Genomic DNA, 23,759 nt, shown 5'->3' with positions numbered 1-23,759 from the left:
AGAGGTCCTTTACGCGTGAGGGACCCGAAGGGGTGAATCAGGTGTGACTGAGTCCCTCTTCCCCCAGGGGAGCGGGGCTGGGGGCCCGTCCCTGGCCTCTGCCCTGGGCAGGGCACAGTTCCCAAGTCTGCGCTTTGCAAAGAGGCTACAGGCGCACCAGCCAGCCGACGCAGTGCCTCCAGGATGGCCCAGACAGTGGTGCTCCCGACTGACTGTGGGCCCTTCCCCAGCATAACCGAGTCTCTCCCCAGCCAGGGCCCAGGGTCAGGCCCTAGTCGCCTCGCAGCCAGGAATGTCGGTCTGCGCTGGGGCGTGAGTGATAGACAGAGAAGAGCCTCGGCCCTTTCGCAGCTGGGAGGGACAGGGACGTCAGAGACGGAGCGAGACCCTCTGCCAGGGGTCACAGGGGTGAAGCCGGTGACATTCACAGCCGCCTCCAGCTCCGCCAGCCTTTGGAAGGGAATCGGGTGGCATTTGCGCGTCTGACTCCAGGTCCCTCCTGGGGACCCACGGGCCTGGACCGTCTCACAGACACACTGGGAAGGAAATAAAGAAGACGGCCAGGCAGACACGGTCCCCCTGCTGCTCCTCCCCGAGGCTGCGTCCACACCGCTGGCCTCTGTGGGAGGATCCCAGCGTGTCCCAGCTGTGGGGCCAGGGGCAGGCTGGAGGCAGCCAGTCCTTTCCCAGCCCACCAAAGTGGGAGGGGCAGGCCCCCTGATCTGGGCCTTGAAGGGAGGGACCTGACCCGGAGGCTGGGAGGGGGCAGAGTTCCCCCCCACCAGGTTTCCCACTGTGTGACCCCCCCAACCCTGACGGGGGAGGTCGGGCTGCAGCCACAGCCCTTCTACGCTGCGGCTAAGTGAATCTCTCCATAGTCAAAGCCCCAGATCCTGTTCACAGCTATGGGGGGGCATGGGATCCCCCACTAACTCTACTGTCCATCTGATTTATCCATCCATCATCCATCCACCCACCCACCCACCCAGCCAGCCACTTAATCACTGTCCATTCATCCATCCATCTACCCACTCATCTACCCATTCATCCATCTACCCATCTATCCATTCATCCATCTACCCACCCACCCATCCATCCATCTACCCACCATCCATCTACCCATTTATCCATTCATCCACCTGCCTACCCACCCATTCATCCATCTACCCACTATCCACCCACCTATCTACCCATCCAGCCATCAACCATCCATCCATCCACTCATGCATCCAACATTCATTCATCCACTTACCCATCTATCAATCATCCATCCATCCATCCACCTATCCATCCATCCACCCATCCATCCACCTATCCATCCACTCAACCACCGTTCATTCATCCATCCATCTACCCACTCATCTACCCATCCATCCATCTACCCATCTGTCCATTCATCCATCTGTCCACCCACCCATTTATCCATCTACCCATCTATCCACCCACCTATCTACCCATACACCCATCAACCATCCATCCATTCATCCATCCAACATTCATTCATCCATTTACCCATCCGTCAATCATCCGTCCTCCCATCTACCCACCCATCCATGCTCCCACCTACCCATCTATCAATCCACCCATCTACCCATCCATCCATCTATTCATTTGCGCACAGTTTTAACAGGTGTCTGCTGAGCCCTTGATACTTCCCGGGCACAGAGGATAGTGGGTGATGGGGTGGGGGGGAGGGCATTCGGGGTCTAGCTAGACCCTGTAGAGCAGGACCCTGCCCCGAGCTCCCTCCAAACCCCCTGGTCTGTGTGCAGCTCTCTCCCGAAGCCCGGTTCCTCGTCTGGGGAAACTTGCACTTCTGACTTCCAGCACTGATCTCCCAATTGCCCACACGGCTCAGGGGAGGCCCCAGGCACCTCACCAGAGCTGGGGGGCCGGGGAGCCTGGGTGGGGTTGGGGAGACAGTGCCCGCCGCTAGCAGAGAAGGCTGTGGAGTGGGGTGGGGGCTGCTTCCTCTCTCACGAGGCGGAACAGGAAACCAGGCGGCACAGCTCGCCGGCAGGAGCCAGATGGTGCCTCTTGTTTTAAGAAACTGAAAATGGAAAAGGGAGAACCCGACAAGGTGCATGTCCCTTTGTCTCCCCGGCCCCGTCTCCGGCTGGCACGCTGGCAGGCAAGTGCGCACACGTGCACACACACCTGTACACAGATGCTCCTGCTCAGCGCGCACATGCTCACCCATGCTTGCGTGTGCACGGTTGCGAGAGCTCCCGCAGAGCATCACGTGGCTGCACCTCGCTACCTGGCACGAGAACCCGCCCCCGCAATCTCCCAGGAAGCCGCCAGGCCACAGAGGGTGGGCGAGGCTGCCCTCGGCATCCGCTCGGAGAAAGAGACCTCAGTGGTGGCCCCTTGACTCACGGTCTCCCGACACCCCCTCGGAACCCAGAGAACCGACACGTGGTCTCAGGATGGGGGTCCAGGAGCAGCCCCAGCTGGACTCTGACCACAGGAAGCGGCTGGACACTGACCCACAGTTCTCAGCCTTGGACGGTGCCCCTGCAGAGACCCAGGGCCGCTCTCATGGACATCCACTGCCCTTCGGTCAGGAGGCCCCTGTGGGCCCGAGACGCACACGTGGAGACGAGCTGAGGTTAGGGATCTCCCGAGGGGGGCGGGGGGCAGGCGCTTGAGAAGCAAATGGGAAGAAGGTGCTGGCCTCGTGAAGGACCCAACTTCAGATGGACTGTGGCGAGTGGCCCCATGGACGCTGCCTGGCGGACAGGGGGCGGGGGGAGGAGGGAGGGGCAGGGGCGACCCAGCAGCTGCCCTGTCCCCCAGATGTCCTCCCACACAGACAACGAGACTGTAGGGTTCCTTCCCTTCCATTTTTCGGAGAAGTTGGGGACTGGGAGGCTGGGTATAGGGAGGCCACCGGAGGCTCTTTGGAAACAGGCAAGACGCCTTCTGCCACCCCCCGTGGGCAGCCGTGGCAGGAAGCGTTTTCCAGCGCCCGGGGTCCATGTCCCATAGGAGTGGCCCTTTAGGGAACAGGGAGAATCCGGGGATAAGGTGCTTGCCTCGCACACGGCTGACCTGGGTTGGATCCCCGGCACCCCCTAGAGTCCTCCGAGCCCCGCCGGGAGAGATCCCTGAGCACAGAGCCAGGAGTCAGCCCTGAACACCGCCAGGTATGGACCCAAAGTTAAAAAAAAAAAAGACAAACAAACAACAAAAGTGATTTGTTCATTTTCCCTGCCATCCATGGGATCAAAGACAGATATTTCCGCTCCAGTGGTTTCGGCGCAAATGGGCTTGGAACACGCGTGAAAGGAGGTGCCTGGTTACGGGGAACACTCCTCTCCTTCACCCCCAGGCCACTCTGGCCGCAGACACAGCACGCATTCACCCCAGGGAACCCTCTCAGAGGAACCGGTTCACCATGTTATGGCTCGGGCAGCCCCCGTGACACAGCCAGGATGTGTGGCGGGCACCGTGGGAAGACTCAGGAGAGCCGCTTTTAACACCTTCTGGCAGAACCCGATTCCCCAGGTGTAGCCAAGCCCGTGGGGGCAGGATGAGCATCACCAAGCGTCTGCCTCACGCAAAAAATAGTGACCCAGGCCGTGTCCTGATCAGAACAAAGCTGAGCCGGACACCCCCACAGCCTGCGGGGGAGGAAGCCGAGGGCAAACGGTACAAGGCAGCCGGCCCGGGGTCGCCACCGGGCAACTCGGCCGAGAAGTTGACCCCAGACTCTGCTTAGCTACTGGGTGGCTCCTGGCGCTTCCTGCCCCTTCTCCAAAACTGGGGGTGCTGAGCTGCAGCCCCACTGGGCATCCCACTGCCACCCCCGCCAGGCCCCAGGGTGGGTGGGCTTCTCCGCAGACACGCCGTGTGTGTCTCCAGCAGTCATTTCTCTGCTCAGACAGACCCAAGCAGCCAGAAGCCAAGGCTGATCTGCCGCGCTCCAGCCACCCTGAGACTCGTTCCTGGGCTGTCTGCTCACGGAGTGACGGGGACAGTTGTGGCCCACGCCCCCACGTCCCGGCACCGCCCTCTTTCCCCCAACCAACCGATGAGACAGGGACACTCAGAATCAAAGGCCACCCTGCCCCTGCACGGGCTTAGCCCCTGGGCTGCCTCCAGGCCTCCTCACACCGACCCCCGCAGGTAACAGAAGGCCAGGCCAAGTGCCCGGCCCCACCGGCCTCTGGTCCCTTTTCCTGCCCGAGACAGCTTAAAAGCCTGCTCGGAACAGCCCAGGGCACGGTTCTACTGCAGCCTCGTCAGAGGCTCATGGGGTTCACCCAGGCACCCCCCCCCCAGATACACTTCTTCCATTTCTTCTCCTGACTCGTCCCCGTCCCTCTGTCTGCGTTGGGCAGTCTCCAATCTCCCAGCCGCTGCCCCCCATGAGCCTGCACGAGCTGATGCGCCTCTGACTCGGGGCGCCCCCCACCCGCTCCCCTTCCTGGGATCATGATCCTCAGCACCACCCACCAAGCAAACCCAGAGACGCCAACGCAGAGACGTGCCGGCGCCCAAAGTCTCCCCTGTCCCTCCCCGCGCCGCAGCCCTCAATGACCTCGCTCCCTGCCCCCGCCCCCCGGAAGGCAGGACAGGAGGTCAGAGTTGAGAGAAGAAGGCGTGGACATGTCGGGGGGAGAGCGGGGGAGCGGGGGGACAGCCACACAGACAGCGAGCAGCGAGCGGAGCGCGGCCGCGGCGGCGGCCTTACCCGGTAGTAGTCGGTGCTGTAGACGTCCCGGGACATGCCGAAGTCCCCAATCTTCACCAGCAGGTTGGCCCCCACCAGGCAGTTCCTCGTGGCCAGGTCCCGGTGCACGAAGTGCTGCGAGGCCAGGTACGCCATGCCCGAGGCGATCTGGCTGGCGATGTGCAGCATCTGCGAGAGGCCCAGCTCGCCCTTGGCCTGGCGCGGCTGCCCGTCCACCAGGATCATCGCGTCCGGCCCGTGGGCCCTTCGAGGGGTGCGGGGGAGGGGGGGAGGGAGCAGAAATGTTCAGGGGGCGGAAGTGAAACGCCGCCCTTGGTGCCCGGCCAAGGGGACCCCAGGAGGTGCATGGACGCAGGCGCTGACCCGGGGCCTGCCGAACCCCCGAGGCCCAGAGGTGGCGACAGCGGTGACGTTATGGACAGGGGCAGGAAGAGCACAGCTGACCCAGCTGAGCCAACCCCCGGCACCCCACAGGGTCCCCAGCGCCGCCAGGAGAGATCCCTCAGTGACAAGCAGGGTGACTCCTGAGCACTGCTCAGAGTGGCCCAAACACAAAAGAAAAGAAAGAAAAAAGCTGGCTAGGCTCAGCCTCACCCACCCTGGAAAGTGCTCTTCACATTTTAAACATGCCTCACTCAGCCTGCCGCCCCCCCCAACAGCCCTTTCACAGAAAGGGAAACTGAGGCACAAAATGATGGGGTCACACGACCCAGGCCCAGCGCCCCCATTGTATCCATGGGCAGGAGGGGGGGATGAGGGTGCATGTCAAATTGCACTTGTTAAAGGAGGGGCCATGAACCGCCCCCCTCCCCCGGGGGGTCCTCGTGACTGGCTGTGGGAAGGAGCGGGCCTGGGCTGCAGTGCCCAGGGACCTTCCGGAGCGTTACGGGCGCCGACGCGGGAGGCTGTGCCCACCTGAGGAACTTGTTGAGGTCCCCGTGCTTCATGTACTCGAAAACCATGATGAGGGGGTCGCCGTCGCCACAGACCCCGTAGAACTTGACGATGTGGTCGTGCTGCAGGTTGGTGAGCAGCTCGGCCTCGCGCTGGAAGTCCTTCCGGGCCGCCAGGGTGGGGTCCTTCAGGGCCTGCAGGGGGAGGGGCAACAGGACTCTCCCAACTCGGGTCCCCGAGACGTGGGGCCCCAGCTCCTGGGAGGCCCCGGCGGCCCCCGCAAGGGGTGTTGGACACGGGCCAGGGGGTGCCTAGTAGGGAGGGGCCCGGCCAGGCCCCAGGAGCCGGGGGCATCTCTGAGCACTTGGATGGACCATGACCTAAGGCCCTCGGGGCGGGGGGCATGCTCCGGGGTGCAGACAGGCTGGCCACCAGGGCGATGGGCACGCCTCGGGCAGAGGGAGCCCCCTCCCGCCATCCCCAGCTTACCAGCTCCTGACCCCAGGGAGCAGGAGACCACCAGGACCCCCTGATGCCTCCGACCCGCTCCCACACAGCCCCCAGAAGAGAGGACGAGGGCCCCCTACCCTGTGCCCAGGCTCTGCTGGGGCAACGCCCGAGCAGCCGGGTGGGACGCGTCCCGGGGGCCAGGTTAAGCTGCATCGGGGAGAGGAATCGACCCTCCTGGGCCCCTCATGGCCCGCTCTGGGCCCCTGGAGCCTCGCCCTCACCAGCTCTCAGGGGAAAGTGGGTGCAGAGGGCAGGACCCCGGCTTCTCACAGACCACACCTGTGGCTCTAAGACCTGACCGTCCCCCTCCAAAGGCCAAGCGGACTCTGCCCAGCGCCCTGCACTCACCTTCACGGCCACCAGCATCTTGTCCTTGGCGGGGCTGAGGTTGTAGCACTCGGCCAGGAAGACCTTCCCGAAGGCGCCCTCGCCCAGCTCGCGCTTCAGCACGATGTCCCTCCGCTTGATGTGGTGCACGTCTGCGGGGACACGGGGGCTGGGGTCCTGGCACGCACTCAGGGCCCCTCAGCTCCCGCGGACCGAGGCCAGCAGCGGGCAGTAGCAGGCACTGACAGTGACAGGGACCGGCCAGGCGGCACCCGGCAAGTGGCGGGCACACTGGGGCAATGGCTGGGCTAGGCTCACCCCACACGGGGTCAACTGGGGGCACGTCACGCCCACTCCCAAGGGTGCAAGGGGATCCTGCATCCAACCGAGGGCACACACACACACTCACACACAGACACACACTCACACAGTCCCACACACTCACGTCCTCAAAGTCACCCTCACACACACACACACACCTTCACACACACACACCCTCACAGACATTCACATCCTCACACACACACACCCTCACAGACATTCACACCCTCATACACAGACACATACCCTCAGAGTCACACATACTCATGTCCTCATAGTTACACAAACTCACACTGTCACCCTCACACACAGACACACACACCCTCACAAACATTCACACCCTCATACACAGACACATACCCTCATACAGAGTCACACACTCATGTCCTCATAGTTACACACCCTCACACTGTCACACCCTCACACACAGACACACACCCTCACAAACATTCACACCCTCACACACAGTCACACACACTCATGTCCTTACAGTCACACCATACCTTCACACACGGACACACACAGACACACTGACTCACACAGTCACACCCTCACACACAGATACAAACACACCCTCACACAATCATGTACAGACACATAGTCACAAAGACACACACACCTTCACATAACACACACAGATACACCCTTACACAGTCACACAGACACACACAGTCACACTCACATAGTCACAGACACATGCATGCACGCTCTCCCATAAACACAGGCAAGAACACAGACACACACATGCGCATTCATAGACATGCAAACATACACTCGCACGCGCACACACACACACACACACACACACTTACACGCGCGCGCTCCCCTGAAGGGGCGGGGTCATCACTCATGGGGCTGTGAGGATGAATCGGCCCAACCCACAGTGGGGGCCAGCACCCTCCCCCTCTTCCCCTGGGGTGAACCAGTCACAGCTGAGTTGGGGACTGCCGGGCCGGCTGCTTCTGTGGAAGAGGGTCCCAGTCCCGGGGGACTCTGGGGCGAGGGGGTGTGAGAGCTCCCAGGCATGTGCGGAGCGTGGGGTGGCCTCTGGGGCAGGGGCTGCCAGTGCTGCTCAGAGACAGGACTCAGCACCCCACGTCGAACTGCACCTGAACGGGAAACACTCCCCGCCTGGCGGGGGTGGGGCAGGGATGTCCACCTGCTGTCCACAGAGCCCCCTGCTCCAGCCCCCCAGCTGTGAGACACAGCTCGGAGGAAGCACAGTGCCCCCGGCTGCATCGGGACAGCACAGAGCGGGGGGCTTGGTGACCTCTCCCACGGCACTGAAGCCAAATGGGGGTGGGGTCTGAGACAGACCAGGTCCAGAGGCCCACGGACGCCACTGCAGAGTGCCGCCCCCTGACGTACAGCCTCCCGCCCCCTTCTTATGGAAGAAAACAAATCTACCTTCCTTTTTTGTGTATGGTTTATGGGGGTCACATCTAGGGGCTCTCAAGGGTCGTCCCTGGCTCTGTGCTGGGAAGTGACCGGGGGGCTTGGGGGTCCCACTGAGACTGGACGGGGTCTGTGGGATGCCAGCAGTGCCTGGCTCTCTCTGACCCCAAAATGAGCTTTTTTAACAGAAGAAACAGCAAGTGCCCGGAACGCTCCTGAGCTGCGGCACCTCCCAAAGGCCCCTCGTCCTGGGGGGCAGCTTCGGCACGGGGGAGGAAGCAGATCGGGGGTCCCTGGCTCTGAGCGGGTGGAAGGAGCTCCCCAAGCTCCCAGTCACAAGCCAGCCCCCAGGGTCACGAGCCCCCCACCTTGCCGGCTCACGGCTCTGCACTGAGCTCGCAACCGCCCCGAGCACGGCCAAGCCTCTGAGTGTCCGGCCGCCGGCCAGGGCCCCCGACGTCGCCGGGCCCTGCTGAAGAGTTGATGGATGAGGATATAAATTCAAACTCTGTCCGGGGCCGCGGAGGGGGAGAGCCGGGGCAGCCAGCGCGGGAAGGGGCGGGGGGACGAGTGAGGGCAGGCGAGCTTCCAGGAGGCCCGCTGACCTTCCGCCGGCCGCAACAGGAGCTGGCCCTGGGGGACCCGGAGCTCCGGGCCTCAGGCACCCTCGCTGAGCTCCTGCTCCAGGAGCCCCTGAGGTGACAGGAAGCCCCCGGACGCCCCATTGCTCGACCCCCCGCCCACCCCGAGCCCCGGACGCCCCTCTTTCTGGAAGCAGGGGAGGGGGAGCAGAGCACAGTCTGTTCTGGGGCGCGTTCCAGCTCACGCTTCCTACACGGCAAGTTCTCATGGGGAGGCCGAAGTTCACGGGGGTCCCTGCCCCCCACCCCCTTGTGACCTCCCACCACAGCCTGGCTGTGCCAATGTGCCCCATCCCCCCGCACAATGCCCAGGCCCCGCTGGGGCGAGGGGACCCCGCTCTGGTGCTCACAGCCCTGACCAGGCGCGTCCAGAGCGGAGCCCGGCCCCCGCGGAAGCATCTGGAAAGGAGGAGCGAGGTGCTGAGAGAGGGGCTTGGACAGGGGCCCCCACATATCAGCCCTGCTCCCCACTTCCTGCTCCCCGCCCGGGCCCCATTTCTCCAGTCCCGTCTGCCCCCGGAGTCCGCCCTGCGCTCACTGGGGCACCCACTGCCGAGGGCAGCCCTGGAAGGGGGGTTCCTACCGCACGCCTGGCCCGAGCTCCATCCCTGGCACCATGGAGCATGGCCGTGGGAGGGCGGTCCCGCGTGTCTGAGAGCCCCCCCCCGCCCACAGAGCAGCGCCAGCAAACAGAAGGGAAGCAGGGCCTCCTCACCGCCAAGGGGGCCCCTCATTGCTCTGCCGCAGGTGGGCGGCCCAGGCCCCCGGCAAGACGGAGCTCATCCAAGACCCCAGCTGTGTCCCTCCCTGACCCTGCCCGGCAGTTTCCTCCTGACGCAGGTGGGCGCTGTCGGGTAAACTGAGGTACCAGTCCACCTGTGCCTGCAGCCCTGTACCCGTGGTGGAGACGTCGAGGCCAAGACGCATGAAGACCACTTGGAAGTGGAGGGGCGGGGGGGTTCCCTTCTGCAGGCCAGCTGGGCACAGTCTGGCCTGAGCTGCTGCTGACCGGGGCGTGGTGCTCAGAGCGGGGACCAGCACCCGCTCGTCACAGCATGGGCCGGACGCCAGGACTGACCATGACCCTCGAGCTCTCCCGGGGCCCCGCCCCACAGGGCACCTGAGTTAGGTTTCCCGTCTCCCCCAGCTGCTCACCCCATCCCCTCCTTCCACTGCCCCTCCCCACTGGCCACTGAGCACTAAGCTGTGGTCTCAGGGCCCGGGGGTGCCCTTGGGCCACGACTCTCAGCCTCTGCCTGCGCCCGCACTGCACCACACCCTCCCGTCCCCCAGATGTCAGCCCAACCGGCGTCTTCCAGGACTGTCTGCTGCCCCCCAAACTCCCCAAAGACAGAGAAGGGGGACGTGGGGCTCGGGGGCCCCATCTCTCAGGGCTCCTCTGCGGCTCTGTCAAGTCCACTGAGTTCTGAGGACGTGCCCCCGGGGCCCTGCCGAAGTCCCCCCAAACATCCGCTCCAGAAAGGGCTGGGGGCTTTGGTCTGGGCACGAGTCCTGAGCCCAGCAGACACCAGGCCGTGGGGGCGGGGAACGGCCTCAGGTTCTGACCCCAAGACCGAATGGCTGGGGCCAGCTCAGGAAGGGGCTTGAGCGCCCCCATAGCCCGCAGGGGCCCAGCACCTGGACACTCCCCTGAGCGCCGGGCCGCTTCCAGGCCTGAGCAGCCCCGGCCCAGAGTCAGGGAGCAGGGCTGACCGGCAGCCCACCCGCCCACTGGGACAAGTGTCAGTGTCCTGGACCCTGTTCTGACAGGGTCCAGGTCCACCGTGGCCTGGCAAGGGGAGGCCAGAACGGGGGACCTGGCATGACCGCAGCCTCTTGGCAACTGCTTCCAGTCGGCGACGGATGGACGAGCAGCTGGTGGGGCCGCGGGAAGTGACACGGACCTCATGGTGCCTGGCCCACCCTCACGCTCGCTGCCCGGGCCTGGCAGTGCCCACTGTCGGGTCCTTTTGGTGCCATCTGCTCTGGTATCGGCAGGACTTCACGGCCAGACCTGAAGCTGGAGACATGCTCCTCCCCCGAGCAGAGAGGGGGCAGGGCTGGCCCAGGGCCCTTCTAGAAACAGCCAGAAGGAGTGTTGGCATTCCACACAGCTACACAGCCATCAGGAGTGACAGGGTGGGGAGGGGGTGAGAGGGGGAGAGAGAGAGAGAGAGAGGGAGAGGGAGAGAGGGAGGGGAGAGGAAAAGAGAGAAAGGGGAGAGAGAGGGAGGAGAGAGCAGGGAGAGAGGGAGGGAGGGAGGGAGAGAAGAAGGGGAAGAGAGAGAGGGGAGAGGGGGAGAGGGAGGGGGAGAGGAAGAGAGAAAAAAGAGAAAGGGAGAGAGGGAGGAGAGAGCAGGAAGAGAAGGAGGGAGAAAGGGAGGGAGAGGGGGAGAGAAGGGGGAGAGGGAAAGGGGGAGAGGGAGGGAGAGAAGAAGGGGAAGAGAGAGAGGGGAGAGGGGGAGAGGGAGGGGGAGAGGAAGAGAGAAAAGAGAGAAAGGGAGAGAGGGAGGAGAGAGCAGGAAGAGGAGGGAGAAAGGGAGGGAGGGAGGGAGAGAGGGGGACAGAAGGGGGAGAGGGAGAGGGGGAGAGGGAGGGAGTAAGGAGGAGGGGGAGGCAGAGGGAGCAAAGGAGCCTGGAGGGCTCTGAGTGCTCCCGTCCCCAGCTCCCGCCCTTCCCGGCCAGCCCCCACCTCCCCTTCCTGGATACCCTCAGATTTAGAGGGGTGCACGGGGCTTGGGGAGGGCCTTGTGTGAGTGACCCATGAGGTTGGCGGCATTTCTGCCGAGCAGTGTCCCCATGCTTGGACCACATGATGGGGAGCTGGTGGCTGGGGCGGCCTGGCCGGGCAGGTGAGCCCCACGCCCAGAGCCGGCCAGGCAGCGCCCAAGAGCAGGTCCCGGGGAGGGAAGGTCAGCAGGTGCACAACGTCTCAGAAAAACAGTAAAGAAGCAAAGGTCACGGCGCGGCCCCATGCGTGAGGCTCCGGGAGCCTGGGCCCCCGACTAAGCAGAGACGAGGGTGGGCACGTGAGCCAGGGAGGATTGTCTATGCGCACGTAGACGGCCTTGGGAATGGGGAACAGCACAGTATCCGGGGAGCAAGTCTCCGGTTCCCTTTTCTGGGGTTCCCGCCCCATAGCCCACACGTGGGGCTCCCACGCCGGCCGGAGCATGCCGTGCTCCCCAGTAAGGGCGCCATCAGCGTCTCCATGGCACGGGGCGGGACAGGCACTGAGCAGTCCCCTGGGCACAGTGGGCCGGGCTGGAGACCGGAAACAGCGGGTGGTCTCAAACACAGCCGGGGCTCAAGGGGGCAGGGACGCACACAGGGTCCTTCCTGGACGCTCCGACTGGAGCCCTCCCACTGCCTGACTGTCCACTCCGCTACCCCGCCCGGACCTGGCACGGCACAGCCCCTGGAACCCCGATGCCCAGACGCCTGCCCAGCAGCTCTGACTCCGAGATGGAGGTCAGCAGCCCGCCCCAACCTCAGAGCACCTGAGTGCCACGGCCTGCAGGACGGGAATTCGCAGTGAGCCACTGAAACAGACCCGTTGCCCCTCTCCTGCCCAGTTCCTCACTCCCCTCCAGGGCCCCACCCCCGAGTCGAGGAGCGGCAGCCCCCGGCCAGCCCCCGGGTACTCCAACACAGGGTCCCCACGCCGACACTCACAAGATGCCACACAGACGGCCATTCGGGGCCTTCGTCAAGGCACGGGCACCCCCACTCGGGCCGGACACCGGCTGGGGAGGTCAGGGGACACAGAGGGCCCAGCCCCCGGGCAGGTCTGCCCCGCGACTAAAAGAGGGTCCAGCCCCAGCCAGGCCTGCCCTGAGAGGCTGCCCCGAGACGCAGAGCCCAGCCCCGAGCAGCCCGCGCGAGGCCGGACACGGCCATGACAGAAGCGGCCGTCGAGGCCGTGCTGGGTTCCAGGCAGCTCCCCGACACTGCCCAGACCCAGGAGGACCCCTCTCCAACACCAGCCCTGGCTCCCTGGACCCCGACCCCTGAGGCCCCCAGTGACGGGGCCGTGAGCCGCGCGTGCCCGCTGTCTCCGCACCCCCCGCCCCACCTGCTCCCCGCCCGCCTCTGGGCTCTGTGGAGCACAGTCCTGGCCTCCTTCAGCTCAGGGCCCCCAGGGGACCAGGGCAAGGGGACACGGCGCGGGGATCCCCCTCGTGGGGCTCACACCCCCAGCTGGACCAAGCAGGGGCATGGAGGGGCAGTGGCCATGCCGGGCTCTTGGTTTGGGGGCCGCCGTCTCCCCTGGCCAGGGGCCCATGCTTCTCGCCCTTACGTGGAACGAGGCTCAGGCGTTCCTCGGCTATGTTGTATTTGAGGGGGGAGTGGTTTGGGGGCATCAGGATCAGAGGCTACTCCCGACACAGTGCTCTGAGGTCTCTGCAGTCCTGAGGCTCAAGCTCAGCACGTCCCACCCCGTCCCCAGGCATGGCTTCATGGTATCTCCTCAGTCACACTGAAGTCAGCGAGTCCTGGACACCATCCCTCCCTCTGGGAGCAGGCAGGGCGCAGGGCTGCGCAGGGCTGGGGAGGGCTGGGTAGGGCAGGGCTGGGCAGGGCTGGGAAGGGCAGGGCTGGGCAGGGCTGGGAAGGGCAGGGCTGGGCAGGGCTAGGAAGGTCTGGGCAGAGCTGGGCAGGGCTGGGGAGGGCTGGACAGGGCTGGGCAGGGCTGGGGAGGGCTGGGGAAGGCTGGGCAGGGCTGGGGAGGGCTGGGCAGGGCTGGGCAGGGCTGGGGAGGGCTGGGGAAGGCTGGGCAGGGCTGGGGAGGGCTGGGGAGGGCTGGACAGGGCTGGGCAGGGCTGGGGAGGGCTGGGGAAGGCTGGGCAGGGCTGGGGAGGGCTGGGCAGGGCTGGGCAGGGCTGGGCAGGGCTAGGCAGGGCAGGGCTGGGCAGGGCTGGGCAGGGCTGGGGAGGGCTGGGCAGAGCAGGGCTGGGCAGGGCTGGGCAGGGCTGGGGAGGGCTGGGCAGGGCTGGGCAGGGCCGGGCAGAGCCGGGCTGGGCAGGGCTGGGGAGGGCTGGGCAGGGCCGGGCAGAGCCGGGCTGGGCAGGGCTGGGGAGGGCTGGGCAGGGCCGGGCAGAGCCGGGCTGGGCAGGGCTGGGGAGGGCTGGGCAGGGCTGGGCAGGGCTGGGGAGGGCTGAGAGCAGGGCGCAGGGCTGGCTCCATCTGAGGTCAGGATTTGTGGGCATGACTCCCCATGTCGGGGGGGGCCCACCTGCAGGTGGAGACATGGCTAATCACTACCACCCTCACCCCCACCAGCCTCCCAGAGACCCCCCCAAGCCCCGGCGAGGCCGAATGCGGAGGGAGGTCCAGCCGCGCGGCCTCGTACAGCAAAGCACCCGCGAGCAGCAGGAACGACGCACTCCCGGAAGGGCCCCGAGCCTCTCGCCCTGACCCCTGGAAATGCACCAAGGCCTGGATACAGACCCCCCAGACACAGCCCTGCCCACCCTGGGCCACTCCCACCACCTCCTGGCCCTGGGCTCCGGGCGTGCGTACACACACACACACACACACACACACACACACGCGCGCGCGCGCGCGCGCGCGCGCATGCGCACTCCCCCTCCGAGCCCCCGCCCCCGCCCGGTGCCCTCCCATGCAGACCCAGGCTCCGTGTCCAGGACGGCGAAGCACCCACAACCGGACAGGGAGGAGGCGGCACAGCTGGCACCCCACCCCCACCCAGCTGCCCTGGGGACGAGCGTCTGCTAGCGGGGCCCAGCAGCGTGGACTTGGGGAGAGGACAGTGCCCCCGGCTCAGCTCCAGCCCCCGGGCCCACGTCCACGCTGCCTCCTGCCTCCTGCCTGCAGGATCCCTCCCCCTCCATCGCGCATTGGCCACAGGAAGCGAGTTCGCCCCCTGCCACGCCAGGGGATGGCCGCGTGGCCCCTTCCAGCCCTCTCTGTCGCACGGCCCCTGAGGCTGGCTGGAGGTCTTAGGGCTGCTCCCCGACGGTCCGTGTGACGGGGCGACCCTCACTGTGTGCCTCAAACCACACGGCGGCAGGCTGGGGCGCGGAGAGAAAGACCTGCCCTGCCCCCTGCTCCGCCGTCAGCGCTGAGTCCCCGCTGAGTGGCACTGCCCAGCGTGGCCCCAGCGTGGCCCCAGCGTGGCCTGGGAGGGGGGTGCCAGCGCCGGGCTGAACGGGGGGCGGGGGGCTCCGGGGAGAGTGCCGGTGCAGAGCTGCCAAAGAAGAGGTCTCGCGCAGCCGTTTCATTAGAAAATAAAGTGTTTATTAAGAAACTATACACGGGCTCGCCTGTGTCTGAGAGACGCAGGGCCTCCCCTGGCAGGCTCCGGGGGGTGGGGGCAGCAGGGCGGAGGTGGCAGAGTGGTCGGGGCATGAGGTAACGAGTCACAATCATCAGAAAGAGCATCTCAGGCCCGCCGTCACGCCACACGCGGGCGGGGGGCAGGGAACGGGTGCCCTCGGCGGCCCGGGAGGAAGCACTGGGCCGGCCGGGAGCTCCACGGGGTGGGGCGGATCCCCCCCAACATCGAGAAACCCCCATTCGCGGGGAGATAAAAATAACCTGGGAAACCAGCGGACGGCAGAGAAGCTCTGGTCTACACTCGGCCCCTGACCCTCGGCAGTTGAAACCTCCGCCCCTTTGGTGCGTGATTCTCCCAACACTCGGGCAGCCCCTCCCCCCCCCGTGGCCCCCAGTTCACATTTTCTCCCCTCAGGGGTGTGGCAGCCTTGCGGGAGGGACTGATTTCTGGCCAGGAGCCTGGCCAGGTGGGCTTGAGTCTTCCTCGGCACCTCCCCTTCCCCAGGGGGCTCAGGGTTCGGGGCACAGGGCAGGGGTCAGAGCAAGCAAAGGGCCTCAGGCAGGAGGACAGACCCTGGGCCAAAGGCTGCTCCTCTTCCCGGCGTGGCACTGTGGCCTGGACACGACCGGTCCAAGGACCCCACAGTCCTCTGAGTCGGAAGTCACACTGGGCGCGGGGTAAAAGCAGTCTGGGGGTCCCCGGGACAGAGGGAGGGACTACAGCTTGATTCCCTCCGGGTCCAGGAGGGCCTGAGCCCTGACACAGGGGCAGGTGTGGGGTGGAGGGTTTTGGGGTGAGGGGTGCTCCTCTCCCCAGGAATGTTCTAGAGGGAGGAGGGGAAACGGGAAAATGTGCCCAACAATGAAAAAGAAACAAAATCCGCAAAGCAAACCAAGGAACAAACAAACATGGGTGTGTGCGTGTGTGCATGTGTGTGTGTGTGTGTGTGTGTGTGTGCTGGGGGCTTGGGGGGTCTCCACCAACACAAGGACTGAGGTCAGGAGATGAGAGCATCTCCCTTCGCCCTTGGGGAACTAACCCTGTGCCGTCTCCACCTCCGCTCGCTCGGTACTCGACGACGGACGGATGAGGCAACTCAGGGCCTGGCCGGGGGTCCCGGGGAGCCTCCCGTGGGCACACATCCGGCTTTTCTCCGGCTGCCCCCGTGGCCGCGGGGGCGTCCGGCCTGCTAAGCCTCTTCCCCGGGGTCACAGTGACATGTGGCCAGCAGCACCGGCCTGCGTGGGGGGCAGGGGCTCGGCGGGGGCTGGGGGCTCACGCAGCCTCTGCCGGCACCCACTGCAAGGAGAGCCGGGCTAGAGGGGCCCAGACGGGGGACACCACAGCGGGCGGGGCGGGGTGGGGGGTGAGCGTGTGCGTGTGCGCGCGCGTGTAAGGAGCCTTTAAAAGCCGTGCAGTCCTTTGCTGAAATAAACATTGACATCCTCAACATAGAGGCCACGGGGAAGAGGCTTGGAATGTCCCGGAAGGCTTATTGGGTTCAACATAATCTCTCTGAAACCTATAAAAAACAGAAACAACAAAAAAACAGGAGAACAGAAAAAAGCAAAATAAAGTAAAAACCAAAACCCTCAAGGGAACCAGAGCTAGAGGAGGGGCGGGAAGGGGGCCTGCGGGGTGAGGATTTCAGGGCATCGGATGGACCTGCGGGTGGGGGTAACTTAAAAGGGAGCGCGAGCTTGCGCCAGGAGCTGTGGGTCTCTGCGGGTGCCACCAGACCCGGGAAGGAAAGGTGGGGAACCCGGGATGGGAGCAGGGCTACACCCCAGGGTCCCCCCATCCAAGGGGCTGCAGCTGCCCGTTCTCAGTCCTGGGGCTGTGCAGCCTACCCGCCCTGGGTGACCACCGCAGGCCCTTTCTCGACAGAGGACAGAGCCCAGGACCCCGTGACTTGTCCAAACCAGAGGGGTCGCCACACGGAGGCTGATGGTGCTGAGGGGGACCTGTCCGGCGTGTTTCTGTGTACATGTGCATGTGCATGTGTGTATGCACATGTATGTGTGTATGCATGTGTATGTGCGTGTATGTACAAGTGTGCACGTGTGTGCATGTGTGTGCACATGTGCCTGTGTATGCATGTGTATGTGTGCATATGTGTGCATGTATGTGTGCATGTGTGTGCATGTGCATGTGTGTGTCAGGGGACAGGGCAGGAGGGGGAGCGGGCCTGGGGGTACGCCAAGGGCAGCTTGACCACATCAAGACTTTTGATACTCAAAGCAGAGTTGGCGAGGGTCAGTGGGAGACTCCCCAACCCACAGCGTCCTGGGGAAACTGAGGCTGGGTCTCAGCACCCCTGGGAAAGGTCGGAGACACTCTGTTCTGGTCCCCACCCCCTACCCGGCAAAGTCGTGGCCTGTCCAGGGCAGTGGCGGGAGAAGCACACGGACCCCTGAGGCCCCCGCCCCCCAGGCGCCCTGGCAGAGCGGGGGACACTCACCGTGCACCCGCGGGTAAGACACTTCCCCGCTCTGCACCTCGGGCTGCTCCCACAGATAATGGCCCGGCGGCACGAGGGGCTCTCTAGCATCCTTCACGCTCGACAGCCCTTGAGGGTCTAGATTTGGGAAGGCCCCTGGCGGGAGAGGCAGATACGGCGTTAGTGGTACAGGAGCCGGGCTCCCCGCCCTGTAGGCACCACGACCTGAGCAGGGGGCAGCGGTGTATGGGGACCCAGGAGGGGACTCGGGGGGTGGGGGGGCCGAGAGAGGGGAGCAGTGGGGGAGGGGAGGAGTGGGGAGAGGAGAGTCAGGAGGGGAGTTGGGGGAGGGGAGTCAGGGGGAGGGGAGTGGGGGAGGGGAGTCAGGAGGGGAGTGGGGAGGGGAGTGGGGGGAGGGGAGTGGGGGGAGGGGAGTCAGGGGGAAGGGAGTGGGGAGGAGGGGAGTCAGGGGAGGGGAGTGGGGGGAGGGGAGTCAGCGGAGGGGACACGGGAGAGGACTGGGGAGGGGACTCAAGGGGGAGGGGACTCAGAGGGAGAGGACTCGGGAGGAGGGGACGCGGGGGAGGGGACTCCGAGTGGGGAGTCAGGGGGAGGGACACAGGGGGAGGGGACTCGGGTCAGTGTGGACTCTGGCAAGTGGGGTCACGTCAGCGCCTGCCTCAGTGCCCACGTCCACGGCCCTCCCAGCGGTGGCTGTCTGAGCCCCTCTTGAGGCACGGGTCAGGGTGGGGCGCTGCAGAAGTGGGTGCCTCAGCCTTCTCTGGGCTTTGCCCGCCCGTGAGGCTGCGACAAGGCCCCCGACCACCAAGGGGAAGGCTGGGGTGTGGGCTGGGGGCCCTTCCTGTCTTCTTCCCTCCCGGCAGGCGGAACCAGAAACCAGGGGCCCCGGAGCCCAGAGCCCACCAGTGTTCCTGCCAGCGCTGCGGGGGCTGAGGCTGCCTGTTCTGGGGGCCCGGAAGGATCCGAGTCGGAGCCGTGGAAGGGGCTGGGGGGGCGTCTGCCTCCAGCTCCGCCGGGGTCCCCCAAAGCTGCCTCGGCGAACTTGAGCCTTTTCCCATCCGAGCCTGGATCTTGTTTTCTCTGGAACTCTCTCCCTGGTGGAGGCGTCCAAGTTTCTCCAGGCTGAGCTCCGACAGAGGGGGCCCCGCGCCAGCCCCCACATGCCCCCACGTGAGCCCCAAACCACCCAGAGCAGGAAGGCCCCTAGGGCTCCTGCTGGGGGGGACCCAGCCACGGCGGGCCCCGGGAAGGGACGGACAGCAGGGCATAGGCAAGGGCCAGCCAGTGTCCTGGAAGCAGGCCTGGCCCCAGGGCCCGGGGACCCCCCTTCCTCCCTCCATCTGCAGCAGCTACCTCCCCTACCCCCAGGTCCTGGTCGGCCCCCGGTAATTCAGAACAGAGCCGCCTCCGCGGGGACCGGGCCTGAGTTCCTGAAGAGCGAGCCAGGGGCTCCGGATCATTTGGGGGGCGGCCGGGAAGTGAGGGGAGAGGCCTGGTGAGGAAAGGGATGTCAGACGCCGGAAGATTCAGGGGGCTCGATCAAGGACTCACAGTGCATGGCCCACCCAGCAGGTGCCTGGGGCCCCCACCCCCGTGCACCCACACCTCCTCTTCTTGGGGTGCCTGGATGCTGACCAGGAGAGAAGTGCCGTCCACTCAGAGGTTACGGGCCCAGGAACCCTCTCACGGAGGTCACGAGGCTTGACGTGGGGGTCTCGGGCTCGGGGGACCCGGAACTCAGGCCTGGGGGCCACCCAGTAAGCATCCCCTACCCATTCCCCCCGGGAAATGCTCTGCATGGTGCCTGGGCAGGCAGGGCCAGGGTCGGGGCCACCCCAGGCGTGTCCACATCAAGGCCATGGCCAGGGAGATCTGAGGGAACCACCGTCCCCTCGTGCATGACGACGGGGACCTGGCTGGGTGGGCGGCGAGAGAAGCAGCTGGCGGGTGGGGACGCCGCATCCCTGCTGGGAGTGGAGACAGGAGCTGGTGAGCAGCGGGGGCCTCTCCTGTCCCCCCACGGCACCCCCACCCCCCACATTCACACCCCATGTCGCCCCTCCTGCTGTGGGGGTAGGCGGGGTCACTCGGGAAGCAGGGCTGGGGGCACGGAGGGAGCCGCAGACACTGACAGAGCCCCACTGGGCATGGGAGGGACGGGGAGCACCCAGCCTGGCGTGCTCCCCGCATGCTCCTCCCAGACAGGGCGGGGTGCTCCAAGGCCCCTCAACCTGCTCTTTCTTATCCTGACTTTGGGGTGCAGGAGGCGGGGCCCGCTGGCCTTCCTGGCTCACTTGGCATGTCTGTCACCACCTCCCCTGTCTCCCCTCGGGTCTAACCTGCCGAAAGGATCCGGGATGAGACTCACGCCAGAAGCCCCAGGGCTACGACATCCTCACCCCGGCCAGCGGGGAGGGCACAGAGATAGTCCAGAGAGGCACCGGGGCCACGGGACAGCGGGCTGGGTGTGGCCTTGCACACAGCCGACCCAGGTTCCATCCCCGGCATCCCAGAGGGTCCCCCGAGCCCTCCAGGAGGGATCCCTGAGCACAGAGGCAGGAGTCAGCCCTGAGCACCTCTGGGTGTGGCTCAAAGGCAAACAAAAAGCCACTCAGGTTCCCCGTGACTTCCTCTGGGGGGTCCCCGAAGGTCTCAGGGGCCACTCACGGTGACCCTCGGCCAAGCAAGGCTGAGGTTGCGTGCCGGGGTCTGAGAATGAAAGCCGGGATGCCCCGGGCCTGGGGGCCTGCACCTGGCGATGCTCAGGACCGGCTGTGGGATGGGGACGACAGAGGCGCCAGCACCCAGCACAGGGAGAGCAAGCACTGTCCACGAGTCTCGCACAAACCTACCTAGGGCTCCTCAGCAGGCCCGAGGCTGTCCTGCCAGACCCCCGGCGGATTCTGGCCCGAGGAGGGCGCGCTCTGCCAGCTGCTGCTCAGGCCCCCGGCCCTGCGCGAGATCCAGGCTGTGCGATTTCTCAGTCAGGTCATTTAAGAAATCCAGACAAACGGCCAAGCCCAGAGACCACCATCTCTATGCTGCATGGGTACATATGTGAGTGAATGTGCGTGTGCGTGAAAGTGTGCATGTGTGCATGTATGTGTGTGCATGTAGTTGTGCATGTACGTGTGTGCATGTAGTTGTGCATGTACATGTGTGCATGTAGTTGTGCATGTGTGTCCGTGTATGTGTATGCATGTGTCCATGTGTGTGCGTGTATATGAGTGCATGAGTGTGCATGTGTGCGTAACTGTGCGTGTGTGCATGTGTATTGTATGCATGTGTGTGCATGTGTGTATGTATGTGCATGTGTGCATGTGTATGTGTGTGCATGTAAGTATGTGTGTGTGCGCGTGTAAGTGTGCATGTGTGTGCATGTATGTGTGTGCGTGCATGTGTGCATGCATATGGGCTGCTGCGTGGCTGCTACACCAGGGAGGGGTTCCTGCTGCATGCAGCTGTGCTGCAGTGTGGGGCTGTGTGTGTGTGTGTGTGTGTGTGTGTATGTGTACGTGCACGCAGGGGGCCAAGACTTAATGCTCCCCCAGACCCCAGCATTCTTTCTCCCACTGCAGCACGCCTGGCATCCACCTGTGGCCCGTGGCCAGCTCGGAAGAGTGAGAAGGTCGTGGTTGACTGCTGTGGCCACGGGCCAGAGCAGCAGGCCAGGTGGCCAAGGGCACCTTGGCGGAAAGGCCGGGCTGTGGGCGGCAGCAGTGCCAGCCTCCACGCCCCGCGCCAGCCTCCAGGCCTACTGCATGCAGCCACCCTCACGCCCCACCACATCTGCCTCTGGGCCACGGAGGCGGGAGCGCGTGGCCAGCCACCCTTCCCGGCCCCCTACTACTCTCCACAGAAGGGCAGACGAGAGGCTTGGGCTGTCTCCCCCAGACCCCGGCCCTGACAAGAGCAGGGGATCCTTCCCCGCAGAGACCCCCAACACCATGCAGCCCCGCCTGGCCCCACCTCTTCTGCACCAAGGAGTGCGGGGACGGGGCCCCCGGGCGGGGATGCTGTGAGGAGCCCACGTGTGAGGGAGGCCTGGGGCGTGGGGGACACGCTCCAAGGCGTGAGCATGAGCAGGGCTGTTTCCGTGGCAACTGCGTCCCACACTCTGCACTTCTGCAGGTGGGAGAAGCCCCTGCCAGGACCAGGGAGGGGGCGGCTGCTCCTCCTGTGCACAGGGGCCCCGCCCCCCCACACACCCCCATTTCTGTGGGTCTGCACTTGTGGTGGGGTGGGGAGGGCCCCCGGAACTGCGCCTGGGCTTTGAAGAGCGGCCACGCCCCCTGGTCCCGGGTCCCCCACCCTGACCTGGGATCGGGCGTCTGCCATGAAGCTGCCCCCACTCGGCGGTGGCCTTCTCCCTTCCTTGGAGATCCGCGCCCTCATTCCTGTTTCGGGGGCACGCCCAGCACTGCTCGGGAACCACCTAGAAACAATCCCCCGCCCATCCGCCGCCCCTCAGACCGGACCTCCCGGCCTCGGTGAGGTTAAAAGGTTCTCTTCCGGGGGCTGCCTCTGGGGGCTCAGGGCAGGACAGCCTGACCTGGTCCTCACGGGAGATCTGCTGGCCGTCCTGTGAGGGTCAGCGGTGCAAAGGGGCCGCGGCGATCACTGCCCCTGCACCTAGGCTCAGCTCTCTGGGCTGTTGGGGCCACTGAACCCCAAACCAGCCCAACCCAAGTGGGGGAGATTTCTGGGTCTCACAGCGCATCCCCGCCCACCCTCCCTGCGAGAAGAATCGCCCCTCTTGACTCTGCAGCTCTGAAATCGGGACTCGGAGGCGTGTCCACATTCCCCACGATCCCACACCCCGACCAGCACCAATGAGGGGTTTGGGGGTGTCAACTGGCAGCCCTGCCCCCCATCCCGGGGTGCCCATAGTTCAATGAAAATAATACCAGGCAAAAGAAAGCTCGAGGGACCCTAGCTCGTGCCCCAAGGCAGCAGGGCGAGCGGGGAGGCCAGCTCTGGGGAAGGAGACGCGCCCAGAGGCTGGGGCCACACTCCGGGCTTGTCCGGGTGTGACCATCCTGGGCCAGTGCTGGGCGTGGCACCTGTCCACTGCGGAGCTAGGCTGGCCTTTATTCCCTCTGTTCCTAGACCACGTGGAGGGAGGGACGGATGTGCAGCCACAAAGCCAGCAACGATGGGTAAAACAGACGATGCAGCCTTGTTCTAGAAATCTCCACTAGCCGTCCAACTCTGCCTCAGGTAGACTGCGGCACAACACTCAACCCTGGCAGATCAAGGCTGCCAGGAACTTTGAGCAAGACAGACCGGTGCCCTGCCCCAATCCATGTCCCCATCACCCATGGGCCACGAGGAACCTCCAGTATCTATTTTAACACTTTAAGTATTTTATCCCAGAGTGGCAGAGCAAAGCAAAGCACTTGTCTCTGGTATTTTGCTTTTTTGTTGGGGGGAGACAGGGCTGGGGAAAAGGGGTGCACGCGGGCCGTGCGCAGGGCTGACTCCTGGCTCCGCACTCAGGAATCATTCCTGGCAGGGCTCAGGGGACCCTATGGGATGCTGAGGATCGAACCCGGGTTGGCCGTGCTCAAGGCAAACACCCTCCCAGCCGTGAGTACTGAGGCTCTGGCCAAAGCATTTCCACCCTTAACACTGAAACGCAAAGCAAAGGAACAGTTTTTATTAAAACAAAGAGACTGTGGCTAGAAAACCCTCTGGGCAATGTTCAGAACAGAAAGCAAACAACTCGCTGCTGATCGGGTGGCCCTGGTGGGCTCCCCGGAGACGCACGAGGAAAAGCAAGTAAACAGGGGGAGGCCGGGGCGACAGCACGGCAGCGAGGGCATCCACCTCGCACGTGGCCGACCCGGGCTCGATCCCCAGCATCCCAAAGGTCCCCCGAGCACCGCCAGTGGCCGCTCCTCGCACCCTGGCGGGACAAAAGCGACGCCGTGAACGGACATGGAGGTGGGAGCCGCCCAGTTCACTGGCCAGCGTCCACGGGCATGGCCCACACCCGTCCACGTCTGGGGAAGCATGAAGCCTGAGCGCGGGGGCCACTGTGACCGGCACACGGTGGAGCAGCCCCCAGAGCCTCGGGGACGCCAGGCAGCGTGTTCCCAGCCAGGGAGCGGCTGTTGAGGGGCGGGGGGGGGGAGCCAAGGGAGCAGACAGAGGAGGAACGGGAGGAAAGAGGGGAGCGGGGGAGAGAGCCCCGAGGGTGGGGAACCG

The 23,759-nt window shown here is 65.1% G+C and overlaps 1 protein-coding gene across 4 annotated transcripts in view; it reads right to left on the bottom strand.

Annotated features, from left to right (window-relative positions):
• NTRK3 (neurotrophic receptor tyrosine kinase 3) overlaps window positions 1-23,759 on the bottom strand; it is a 111,879-nt gene that overhangs the window by 13,095 nt on the left and 75,025 nt on the right. For 3 of the 4 annotated variants that reach the window (XM_055142492.1, XM_004617593.2, XM_004617594.3), the window contains 3 exons: window positions 6,452-6,582; window positions 5,615-5,787; window positions 4,700-4,943 (listed from right to left, as the gene is read on the bottom strand). In XM_055142492.1, the coding sequence (XP_054998467.1) occupies window positions 4,700-4,943; window positions 5,615-5,787; window positions 6,452-6,582 (548 nt within the window). Of the gene's footprint in view, window positions 1-4,699; window positions 4,944-5,614; window positions 5,788-6,451; window positions 6,583-15,012; window positions 16,611-17,549; window positions 17,685-23,759 lie in introns of those variants that run through there. The other variant, XM_004617596.2, reaches the window with a different exon arrangement.

Source organism: Sorex araneus, chromosome 6, assembly GCF_027595985.1.
Source record: "Sorex araneus isolate mSorAra2 chromosome 6, mSorAra2.pri, whole genome shotgun sequence".
NCBI lineage: Eukaryota > Metazoa > Chordata > Mammalia > Eulipotyphla > Soricidae > Sorex > Sorex araneus.
This window is presented reverse-complemented; position numbering and strand designations above follow the sequence as displayed.